Here is a 12,121-nt window from a genome sequence, read left to right as displayed (position 1 = left end):
AACTTGTTTACTTACCAGTTTGTTTGTTGACAGTAAATATAAGTTGCAACAGACGTAGATGTGGACCCAGCACTGCAAGTTACGGGGGCCAGCTCACAGGTTTAAGCTGTTCCAGCTATAGTGAGAAGACTTGGCTAAGTATAGACAGTTGGAGAGGGAGAGGAAAGATTAGCGATGATTAAGGGTCACTCTCGGTACGGTGGCCAGGTGAGCAGCAGCCTGCAGTGAGAGTGGAGAACCTAGTCATAAATAGCGTGCGCTTGTTCAGATATCTTGTCCTACACAACTTTAAGCAGATGTTGGACTGATTTTGAACACCTGCTGGAACGCGAGTGGAGCCTGACCGTTGGAGCCTTGTGAATGTGAGTAAAGACTGCATAACATTCACTGATAGTTAAGAGATAGCAGCACATCTTTTCCCCCAAAACAGCTAATAAAATGCAAAAATGTATTCACATGAATGGATTTATTTTACACCGCAGAATGATTCGTTTTTATGATCTTTCTTCATGCTTTTTTAGCCATGTTTGCTTAAATGTTAGATTTTTCACACTGAGATGAAATCAAAGTGACATTCTAACTATTGTAGTTTTACTTAGTCCTTACTTTAGCCCTCTAGAGCTACTGTCAATTTCCTATTCGATTGATTTATCTGTAATTACATAATTACATAATGAATTGCATAGTTATTTTATGCAATGAGCTACACTATTGTGCAGAAGTCGGATCTGCCATTTATTTACTTTCTTATCAATCTGGCTATTAAGTACAAGTAAACAAAGTGGAAAAATTCCAAAAGTGACATTAAAAAAGAATCATTGATATATGCAGAGAAAATGGGACTCCTGACAACCATGCAAGACCTGGTAGACCACCAAAACTGTCAGCATCAGATAAACAGCGCTTAAAGCTTTCATCTTTGAGAAAGAAATCTATAAAAATTCTTTCCATCCTTTCACTGTCAGAAGACAACTCAGTGTTATGGGTCTGAAAGGATGTGTAGCTATTCAAGAAGCTGTTACTGAAAAAAGAAAATAGATTTCAAAAGATTTGGACTAGAACACCAAAATGACACATTGGAACTGTAAGTATTTAATGAGTTTGGACTGGATTTATATTTGGGATTATCTGGATTGTGAGAAGAAGATGCAACTAACTTCTAAGAAAAAAATATGCTTGGATTTCTTTGGAAAAACTGAAAGCAAATCTCCTGAAAAGAATGGAAGCTGTAGTGAAAGAACAAAGCGGACAGACAAAATACTGAATATAAGGATATTAGATTTAGGTGTAATTTTCTGTTTAGTATATGTTTCCGCTTTTTTGTGGTTTTGAAAAAATCAATAACGTGTACCAAATGGGTGGTTTGACTGAAAAATAAGCAAACAGTTTCTGCCTTTTGCACAGCACTGTACATTAACATTCAGTTGTTACTGTGTATCCTATGGACACAGCTAAAAAATATGGAATTAGAATGAAAAGAAATGCAAATAAACTATTTATATCTTTCACAGGTAATTCCGGCTGGTGCTACATTGCCAGCTCCTTTCACCCACATCTCTGTCCAATCTGCCTGGCGTGAGTTCACTCTGTACAAGAGCCAAATGCCGAGAGCAGCCTCCAACCACATGGATAACTCCTGTCGGGCCTTGTGCCGATCTCTGCTGAGCCAAAATGGCCTTCAGCCTGAAGGCACAGACATCTCTCAATCAGTCCTCTACACGTCCCTCATGGGTCTGCTGCTGGTGGCCGACAGGGAGGTGAGCCATGCTGCTTCAGTGGCAGTAGCTGTAGAACGTCTCCGTCAGACAAGAACGCTTCACCAAGGAACTGAAGTTGTGTCTTTAAAATGGCCTCCACATGTAAAGACACCCACAGGAGTTCCACAGCCCTCCCTCCTGCCAGATAAATGCCTTTGGTCTTGACCTCTGTGATGTCTAAGAATGCGTCTTCCCTGCCTGAGATAATGGGATCAGAGATCTATAAATGGAGTCATCCTAGACAGGGTGCACTCCCTGGGGAGGTAGAGCCAGGGAGGATATTTTGAGGAGATTTATATTTAAAACTTTTAAAACTATGTTGTGGTTGTGGAATCAATGACATAATTAAGGTCAGTGCAAATAATAAAATACTACTTATAGTAATACTGCTAATAATAATATAAAAATGAATTGTTTATAGCTGGAATAGATCGCATACTACTACTACTACTACTACTATAATAATACAAAAAGATCTTCAGTTAATACAAAAGGTGATGATCTTATGGGTCCATGAGCAGAAATTAATATGGAATATAAAAAAAAAATATATATATATATATATATATATATATATATATATATATATATACTTTACTTTTAATATAAGTCAATGGAACCAGAATATTTTCCAAATCATTCTAGGCCGTTTCTTTTGGTCCTTTCATCATGAAATTTATACATAATGTAAAGGGCAACAGGCATTTTCAAAAACTGAAAAAGAACACAAATAGATGTACAAGGTTTTGTTCTGAGAGCAGTGATATTATATATGTGCATTAGTAAGTTACAGCTGCCTCCTCCACCACGCAAGTCTATTTTGTCCCATTTTAACAGATTCCAGAGACAACATATTTTGTATTTTCATGAATACACAATGAACAAAGCCATTGTCACTGTTCATGAGGTGCTTCATACCTCAATATGAAAAACATGCCTTATTTATATTTCATATATTATATTATGCATGAAGTAAATAAATGCTATGATAAGTTATTTATGATAAGGCTATTTATATATTCAAATACCCCCCCCCCCCCCCCCCAAGGTTTGTATCAGACATGTGGAAAGCACTGAGGCTACAAAATTGTGTAATTAGTGATATTAAAGGGTTCACTGATGGCTATGAGGGGGGGACCTGGTCATCGCAGGAGCAGCAGTACACGCCTCTGTGTGGTTTCCCTACATCTACACTGGTGGTAGTTACACCACTGGTTGGAATATTGACCACTTTGCAAAGCTCAGTGTGTAATTGTGAAATGTTCATCTCACAGAAAGAGGTACCTCTGGGCAGTGGACAGGTTGGACTGCGTAACGTGGGGAACACAGTATGTTATAATACAAAAATCAGTTTTGAACATATTTTTTATTTCTTTCCTTTTTCTGTTACTGAAATTCTCTCTCTCCCTCCATGTGCACACGCGTCTTGACTTGCAGTGTTTCCTGAATGCCATTGTGCAGTGTCTCTCACACACTCGGGGTCTTAGAGATTACTGCCTGACTAAATCCTACCTCCAGGACATGTGCTCCAGCCAAGAGCCAGAGCTGATGAATGGTGAGCCCACATCTACAGTAATTCACTCTCTCCACTCCACTTTCACAGCGTTGTATGTTCAGTAGTGCTTACCTTGTTATTAACTGCATCACTAAATGTGCTGCAGAACATGATTTATTTGTGTGGAATAAATTACCTAACTGTTCATGGCTTATCATGGTGTGGTCTAACCTGTAACTGCTTGTTCAGCTCTATACTCTAGGGTAGAAGGGTAGAGGTGTGAAACTGGGTCCCTTTTGGGCTAGAATTTAACATTCTTCATTAGACACACCTGATTTAACTCATCAGCTTTTCAGCCAGGCCTATGAAAGTTCAATTCAAACTAAGTTGCAGTCATGCAAGAAATTTGCAATGAAAATAAATCTACTGTATTCGTGCAGTTAGCAAGCTAGCAGTCATGTTGGAACAGGACGGGGCCATCCCCAAACTATTCCCACAAAGTTGGGAACATGAAATTGTCCAATATCTCTTGGTCTGCTGAAGCTTTAAGAGTTCCTTTCACTGGAACTAAGGGGCCAAGCCCAACTCCTGAAAAACAACCCCACACCATAATCCCCCCTCCACCAAACTTCACACTTAGTACAATGCAGTTAGACAAGTACCGTTCTGCAGTTTAGTGTAGAGTGTAGATAACCACAAAGATAATAGGTGTGGCTGGTGGCAGTGGGGTGATTTGTGTGCAGCGGCAGATAGCCAAGGAGGTAACACTGCAGTGAGCAAGCTGTCTAACATGTCTCAAACTGCAAAAGTAAAGATAATAAGTCTTTTGACTACAATAAGTATTTTTTATGTGTTTACTTGCAGGCAGTGAGGAAAAATGTTAACATTTAAATGAGCATTTCCTCCATTAGTCAGTGCTACTATATTGAGGTCAACACAGCCAAAAGAATAGCACAAAATTTCACCCCAGAATTCTGTGACACAAAACTGCTCATGGTGGCAAATTCCATTGAAATGAATGTAGTTTTGATCGTGAAATTTCTCTGGCTATCACTAATATGACTGGGCCTTTAGGAGAGGGGAAACACTAGTCTCTGCAGAGCTGTGATCTGCAAGGAACTCAGTCTTACACCTCTGCTCTTCACTGAAGAACATCTCCATCCCTTCACCTTTGCAGAATTCACTAAAGTGTTAGAAGGTCTGTGGGATGTAGATGGAGGAGACACCACAGTGAATCCTGGGAAGTTCTATCGTGTCTTCAAAGAGGCAGTGCCTTACTTCAGTGGCTACAGGTGTGCAGTATCATAATTCATATTCACACTACATACCCTTGTTGTTATAACATTGTTACAGTTATATTAACCATCCAAAAGTACAGTTAATGCCAGCGGTAACAAAAGCATGTTGGAATTTGATATTATTTCTCACTAGTAGCTCATTAAAACTTTTAATCTGTACCACATTTGTGTTTGTAAGCGGAAAAGGGGATATTTTGTAATCATTTATTTTTATTTATTTATTTTACAATTTTTAAGATTTTTGTACACATAACACTTTTTTGTGGAAAAGAAAAAAAACCCAATAATTTTCGACACATAAATAAAAATCAGAAGTGCAGATTTGAACCTGTCAGTACTGAAAACTGACCATGCAATTAATGAATTATGTGACCACATATAAATAGTTATGTAATATGTAGGTAAAGGATAGTAATATCTAAGAGTGATTGATTTTAGGCATAGCTGCAATCTTTGTAATGTGACATCCCAAATTCATCGATGTAGTTTTTTTTCATGTACATCACTCTACACAGTGCTCTGGTGCAACATGTAGGTAAAAATCTCTTCTTTCTCTCTCTCTCAATCCTCACAGTCAGCAGGATGCTCAGGAATTCTTGCGTTTCCTTTTGGACCAGCTGCATACAGAAATAAACCGGAGGCCTGCTCAGCATCCCCCCATCACTACCACTCCTGAGCCCACCTACACCCGGTTCAGGTACAGTGAGAAAATGTTATTTATATAGACCTGAGTCATCCAGCTTCATAGAGTCTTTCACACCCTCAAATATATATTCCAACCAGGATTTCAGAGGAGGCCTCCGCTATGTGGAAGAGACATCTTGACAGGGATGACAGCATGATTGTAGGTAAGCAGTGGTTGTCAGACTGTCAGCTTTTACTACGTTCTCTTGTTTTTTTAGGTGAAGCAACAGAAAAACCTGGACTTGATTTGTCAGTGGCGAACTGTGACTATTAGAGCTGGACCTTCATTTCAGTCCCTAAACATTAAAAAACAGTCAAAAATTAAGACGGATAAAGGACCTTTACAATAATGCTAATTTCTGCGAGCCCCCAAGTGGATTTCTAACACAATGTTAACTATGTTAACTAATATTGGTGCATATGAACAATTCTAGATTTGAAAGTGCCATTTTTTAATGTTTAACAGCTGCATTTTGGTTAAACTGCTTGTTTTTACCGTCAATGGTGTATATGATGAGAAAAAATTTCAGCACTATTTCGACAGGTTTAGTTTTACATATGGAGGCAGGGAAATTATTTTAGTCCAGTCCGAATACTGTGCATTTCCACATTCCACATTCCACAAAGATTCCAGTGCCTTGTATCTTTCATAAAACTAAAGATAGATATAACCCTAGGTTATGTTAAACCAGCGTGAGATGGCATGTTGGTGAAATTGCTATCATATTCTTGGAGGCACTCAAAGAAGCTTTTACTTGCGTTCTTTGTGGCTGAAATCAAGCCAATATGTGCTGTCCTCCCCAAGTGTACAACTCAGAACATAAAAACATGTAAATATGACAGAAATAGTTTTATTTTATGCAGTGATGTGGACGGTTAGCTGTGAATTCCCAAGCTAATGACCACATGTTCTCTTAAGCAAGACAGATTGTTGTTTCACCCTTTAGTTAGGACTCCCTCAGTCAAACGATACCACCAGCACTAGGAGGGTGAGGCTAACACAGGCTTCCTCACAGACTTGTGAGGTGCCCCTGCATCTTTTTCAAACTGCTGCTAATGGAATGTCATTGGACAGCTCAAATTAAAGTGCCAACTGACAGTTCTGTTATGTCAGCTAACAGACATGTGCGCTGGCTAGCAACATACTGGGTGATGTGGGGGGGGGGCATTCTACCCACCCATAGAGAGCGAGGCCAATTGTGCTCTCTTGGACTCCCATCCACGGATGGCTGTAGCATCACCAGGGATCACGTTTGTGATAGGGTCAGTGCTTAGATGGTTGTGCAATTAATATTTTGACATGTTTTTCACTCTTTTCAGTGCATAAATCGAGTGGCCACTCCCAACTCTGCATTTATACTACCTAATATTGTGTGATTTGGACATAATCATGTAACATAAACAAGACTTGCCTTGTGACGAACTGGAATTAACCCACCACTATGTGGAAAACTAATCCCCATCTGAACAGGATTTAAGGGTATTCTCAGTACATTGGTCCCAACTGTAAAGCAAAATGTTTGAATGATTCCACTGTCACTTCTTAATTATATAGGTAGTCAATCTAACATGTGAGGCCTTCTGTCCAGCTCCTGTAGTTCTAACCAGTAAGAGAGCTAGTTTAACTGTAACTGACAATTTACCACGAGAAAGAAAAATCCAGAAATGGTTAGGCCTTTTCTGAAGGCCTAGAAAGCCCTAAGGTTTCCCTCTGGGAAGACTGAGCACTGGGCTGAAAAAAGAATTTCCTTGAATAGTCGTGAGAGCTTGCAGCTACTGAGTGTGAGATGAATGTTTTCAGTTCATTTACACTTACAACCAAGTGTGTGGAGTCAGCAGAATCGTTTTATTCCCCACACTCTGCCTTTTAGTTTAGCAGCGCCTTTCTCTCTCTTCTCTCACCCATCATAGATCTGTTCTCAGGGCAGCTGCGCAGCTCTCTGCACTGTTCCGTCTGCTCACACTACTCCAACACCTTCGACGTCTTCTGTGATCTGTCACTGCCGATCCCAAAGGTAAAGAAGCTTCATCTTTTAGGTCCAGGCTGGAACATGCACATACCTGCTCTCATCTTTCTTTATCTCTGCTGTTTCAGAGGAGTGACTCCCGGGTAACTGTCACACTGAGAGAGTGTTTAGATCTGTTCTCGCAAGAAGAGAAACTGGAGCAGGAGAATTCGCCTGTACGTACAGTGCTCCGTCTGCAGGTTCATCGGTGTTCATCTGAAATGCTGTGTATGCATGGTCACTTAGTGTTTTGTGTGCTTTTAGATGTGTGAAAGGTGTAATCGTCGCACAGAGAGTACGAAAAAGCTGACCATCCAGAGGTTCCCTAAAATCCTGGTCATACGTATCCTTCACATGTCAACGTGTTGGTGATGATCATTAAACCTTAAAGGGACAATTTTTCCTGTACGGTGTTTGTTTTCCCTGGAGTCCCATTTTTCCAACAAAAGTCCACCAAAAACAATTGTAATTAATTTTTATATGACCCTTATATAGCCTGTCTTTGTCCTTGAGAAAAAATGGGTTGTTTTTGTTAATGTAAATGTGAGACTGGTCTTACTGGCTGTTCTATATTGTGCCTCATTCAAAAAGCAGTCCAGGTTTTAACACTCCTCATCACTTCAGTGTGAATGGGCAGAGATAATAGCTAAATAGTCTAATAAAGGGATGCACAACTCCAGTCGTGGGGGGCCAGTGTCCAGCAGAGTTTGGTGATTTACCTGCTCAAAAACACCTGGTTTAACTCATCTGTTAATCGCCAGGCTTAGTGGGTCTGCTTGAGTAGGGGACTCTGCTGGACACTAGTCCCCCCACGGCCACAACTGTGAATTCAACATGGCTAAACGTTCTTGTTTACTTAACTAATGGCCTCAGACTTAAACCGGTTTACCATGACAAGGTTCTCATTCTGCAAAAGCACAGTACCAGTGTCCTTCCCCCTCAATGATCTGGATTTAGGACCTTTCGGACCGGTTGATTGTGGTGAGTAGTATGAAAGACATGAATAAACTTTTCATTAAGCAATATCAGTAGAAAACATATCAAATGTATGCCATTTTCACCTTACCCAAAATGTAGCCACTCATATATGAAAACTCTTTTCCTCTGGCAGTTGAATCAGATGACATGTCTCTTTTGAATTCATCTGAATATGTGTGACCAGGGAGGAATGAAGGCAGGATGCAAGTGTGAATTTCTTTCATTTGAATCCAGGCTTAGGGCAGCAAGCATAGCAGAGATTTCCTGACAAAAGAACAAGAAACAAAACCAAAACATCAGAGACAGGAAAATACATAAGAAACACATAAAGTACATAAAAAGCCAAGAAATACATAAAACACTGACACACAATGCATGGCGGGGACAATGCAGACGAGTGGGGTTGAAATGCAGTGAAGAGAACAAGACACAGCTGGGAGTAATAAAGAGAGGTTGGAGTTACGGACAAAGAGACAGATGAAGCAGATAACACAGAGACAAGAACCAAAACAAGTTCAATAATTTCAAGCAGACTTCATTTTGGTACTAAAGTGTATCACACTGTTGTCAGTAAAAGCAGACAAAGGTACATCATGTAGCTGAAAGTCAAAGCAGGCGTCTTTTTACCCATTTATGTTAGCCTTGTAGTTTCAAAGCTGAACATGTCCTTTTTTGCATTTAGGGAGAAAATTTGTCTAATTTTTATTTTTTCACTTCTGCTTTGCCTCCTCTTTAACCCCTTGGCGCCCTATAATTATTACTTGTTTATTTAGCTTAAGACAGGGGTGCCCAATCCTGGTCCTGAAGATCTCCCATCCTGGAGAGTTTAGGTCCAACACACTGGGCCCTAATACTGCCCCTGAAGGCCTTCATTACCTGGTGTATGACTGGGGCTGGAGCTAAACTGGGCAGGGTGGTAGATCTCCAGGACCAGGATTAGGCACTCCTGGCTTAAGACATTATTCAGCAGCTACTTTGAATCACTCAGTAGCTGCTATGAATCACTTGGCTATAAAACTAATATGTAAGTTGACAGTAGGGAGCTAAAGTGTGGGCCTGTATGTTTTAAGGCATTAAAAATCAGACAGCTCAAGTTTTTCCCTGACTCTGTTTTTTTCCACAGCTTTTAATGAATAAAGTAATTAGAGTTATGTTCTAAATGTGAATGTGAGCAGAGGTGTATTGATGTGTGTAGGTCCAGTGCTGTATGATCTATATGCTCTGTGTAACCATGCGGGCACAGTGAACATGGGACACTACACAGCTGCCTGTCGGGAGGAGGAGGGTTGGTGCTGCTATAATGATTCCTGGTGAGTGTGGCACTGTTTTTACACTTGCTGTGTGATGTGGTTTTGCCATTAGGCTGTATTTTTGACAGCTATTACATTGTAACTTTTGGCTACTACTTTGTAATGACACGCTCAGTGACGTGCCATATTTTGAACATGCCTTTTTATGACAGCTCTATAATAACAAAACTGTTCCATGCTCGCCTTCTCTTGCAGTGTTACGCAAATATCTGAAGACCAGCTTCAGTCCACTCAGGCCTATGTTCTCTTCTACCAACTTAAAAGCAGCACGACCTCCAGGAAATGAGTCCTTGGGGGCTAGTAGTTCAGGCACATTCCAGCAAGAGCTTTTCAGCAAGCACCAAAGAGAGATGAACTGTGGACCGAGCCAAGCTTCCTGAACAACACAAGCAGAAGCAAAGTATCTGATTCAACTTCTAGAACAAAAGTTATGCATTTCAACTCCATCACCTCAAATATCAATGTGTCAATATCAATACCATGTTAACTATACATATTAATTAATGAGCTTTTTTAAAAATTTTGGTTAAACATTTGTCTTTTCTACTAGACCACTGTCATTGCTTTTCTACCAAAAGTCAGTTTCATGCAGTTTAGACCAGCAGCGACCTGTTATTGTTGTAACAAACGTCTATTTTGGCATCTGTTTTCGTTTTTATCAGTTAGTAGGCAGTGTGGAAGCACCCACAGCACAATACAGACAGTGTTTTTGTTTTTCGACAGAGTTGTATGTATGAAGTGCATTTCAAATAGATCTTTTGTTTATGTTTTATATTTTGTTTATTTATATAAATCTGGCTTTTATTGCCTGAACAAATGTGGGAGGATAGGCCAAATGAAGTGAGCATCGTCTTCTAAGCGTTTACTAATCCTTGTCTGGATCCGTATCACAGAAACATCCTAACTCTAAAGGACAGTAGTTATTATGAAATTATTATGCTATAATAAGGATTCTAATGTTAAACCCTGTATTTCTAGGGGTGGACAGATCGATAGTGATAGTGATGTTTTCTATCCCGATGTGATCTTTTGAAAATCTATCCTCACATGAAAATATTGATACAAAGCCTCCAAAACCATTTACTAGTACAATATAATATGTATAATATAGCATAACATAGAACAGTAAAATACTATGTAAAATAATAAAAAAACTATGATTCTTCTATGAAAAACCCATTAAAATCAACAGGCAGTAAGACATAAAGAAAGACTGCGCTCACGGCTCTTTCAGTGTGATTTCGAAGATCATCCAGTGTTGTTGAACCACGACGAATGCTCTGAGCTGTTGGAGGTTCACTGCCAGTGAAAATCACGGTACACGGTTTTGACGGATGCACTCTTATTGAAGTGGAGAACGCAAAACGCAAAACTCCCTGCTCAGCGGTCTCATCTCCTCGCAGACTGAAGGGAGTCATCTTCCAGTGACAGTCAGAAAATGTATGACCCCCTCCGTCAATGTGTATGTGATTGGTTCATAGGCGCCTCACGGTTGTAAAAATATGGCCCTTTGAAATCGGATTCATCTTTTTGAATCACCCTGTATTATTGCAGTTGAATACTTCACCTTTTATTCATTTATATTTCATTTAAACATTCAACGTATGTGTTTGAATTTTTGCTTACATGTTCAAAGTGCTCATTTCAAATCTTAAAGGCCTGATGATTTTTCACACACGGGCCCAGGCAGTCACATGAACCAGTATGAATGCATTGTAATGGCAGATCAAATGGAGCAATTTCACTCCACTAGCAGCCAGTTTATGTGGCAGTTAATTTATTACCAATGCGACAGATTTTCATTGTGTATATTTTGATGTCCACCTTTAATATTTTCCACTGCAGAAATCACAAAGTGTTTAAAGTGTACTAGTAATTTTGGTAACGGATCGAAAAGAAACGCTGCTGTATCACTGAAGACCAAGACGTCGACAAAGTACTTTACTCTGGTAACTTTACCAAGAGTCTCTTCTTTCACTCAAGAACAGCAGCGCTGTCTGCTCTGACCGGCCTACAGAAAAAAAGTTATTTATAATAGCGCCACCTGTTGGTCATTACTGTTTCTACGTTTTGTGTGGTTAGCTCCCCAAGTATATGTGTCTGCAGCCCGGAGAACAAGTGGGCGTAACGAATGGGCGGAGACACTGTCAATCATTTCTTGCATCAGCCAATCATATAACAGATGGAGTGTCAAGCAAAACTTGCATTGGCCAATCACAAGTGTGAATGACCTGCCGCTAATGTTATGCATCAGCCAGTGGTTTGAAGGAAAGTGCAAAAATGCGTTACATACTGTTCAGGCACGCGGAAGTGGGAAGTTGCCTTAAATATCACTTAATTTCTTATTTCAGATCAATACATTATTATAGCTATTGTTTCACTTATATGTATATGTGTGTGTGTGTGTGTGTGTGTGTGTGTGTATATATATATATATATATATATATATACAGTACTGTGCGAAAGTTTTAAGCATCTAAGCAAATTTTAAAACAGTTTACCTCAGTGGTGAGTTTATCATAATATACATTAGAATAAAGTCATATTCATAATTCAAATAAACATAAAAACAATAAAAAGTAACAAGAATTTC

At 39.5% G+C, this 12,121-nt stretch overlaps 1 protein-coding gene across 1 annotated transcript; it reads left to right on the top strand.

Moving 5' to 3' along the window:
* The first annotated feature begins 31 nt into the window (after positions 1-31).
* On the top strand, positions 32-10,300 carry usp21 (ubiquitin specific peptidase 21). Its single transcript, XM_017706651.2, has 13 exons — positions 32-362; positions 1,512-1,757; positions 3,032-3,085; positions 3,195-3,312; positions 4,430-4,544; positions 5,125-5,247; positions 5,334-5,398; positions 7,146-7,249; positions 7,330-7,416; positions 7,505-7,583; positions 8,114-8,221; positions 9,414-9,528; positions 9,724-10,300. The coding sequence occupies exons 2-13, from the start codon at positions 1,602-1,604 to the stop codon at positions 9,812-9,814; spliced, it is 1,215 nt and encodes a 404-aa protein (XP_017562140.1). The 5' UTR covers positions 32-362; positions 1,512-1,601; the 3' UTR covers positions 9,815-10,300.
* The last annotated feature ends 1,821 nt before the right edge of the window (positions 10,301-12,121 follow it).

Source organism: Pygocentrus nattereri, chromosome 9 (assembly GCF_015220715.1).
Source record: "Pygocentrus nattereri isolate fPygNat1 chromosome 9, fPygNat1.pri, whole genome shotgun sequence".
In the NCBI taxonomy this organism is placed as follows: Eukaryota; Metazoa; Chordata; class Actinopteri; order Characiformes; family Serrasalmidae; genus Pygocentrus; species Pygocentrus nattereri.
This window is presented reverse-complemented; position numbering and strand designations above follow the sequence as displayed.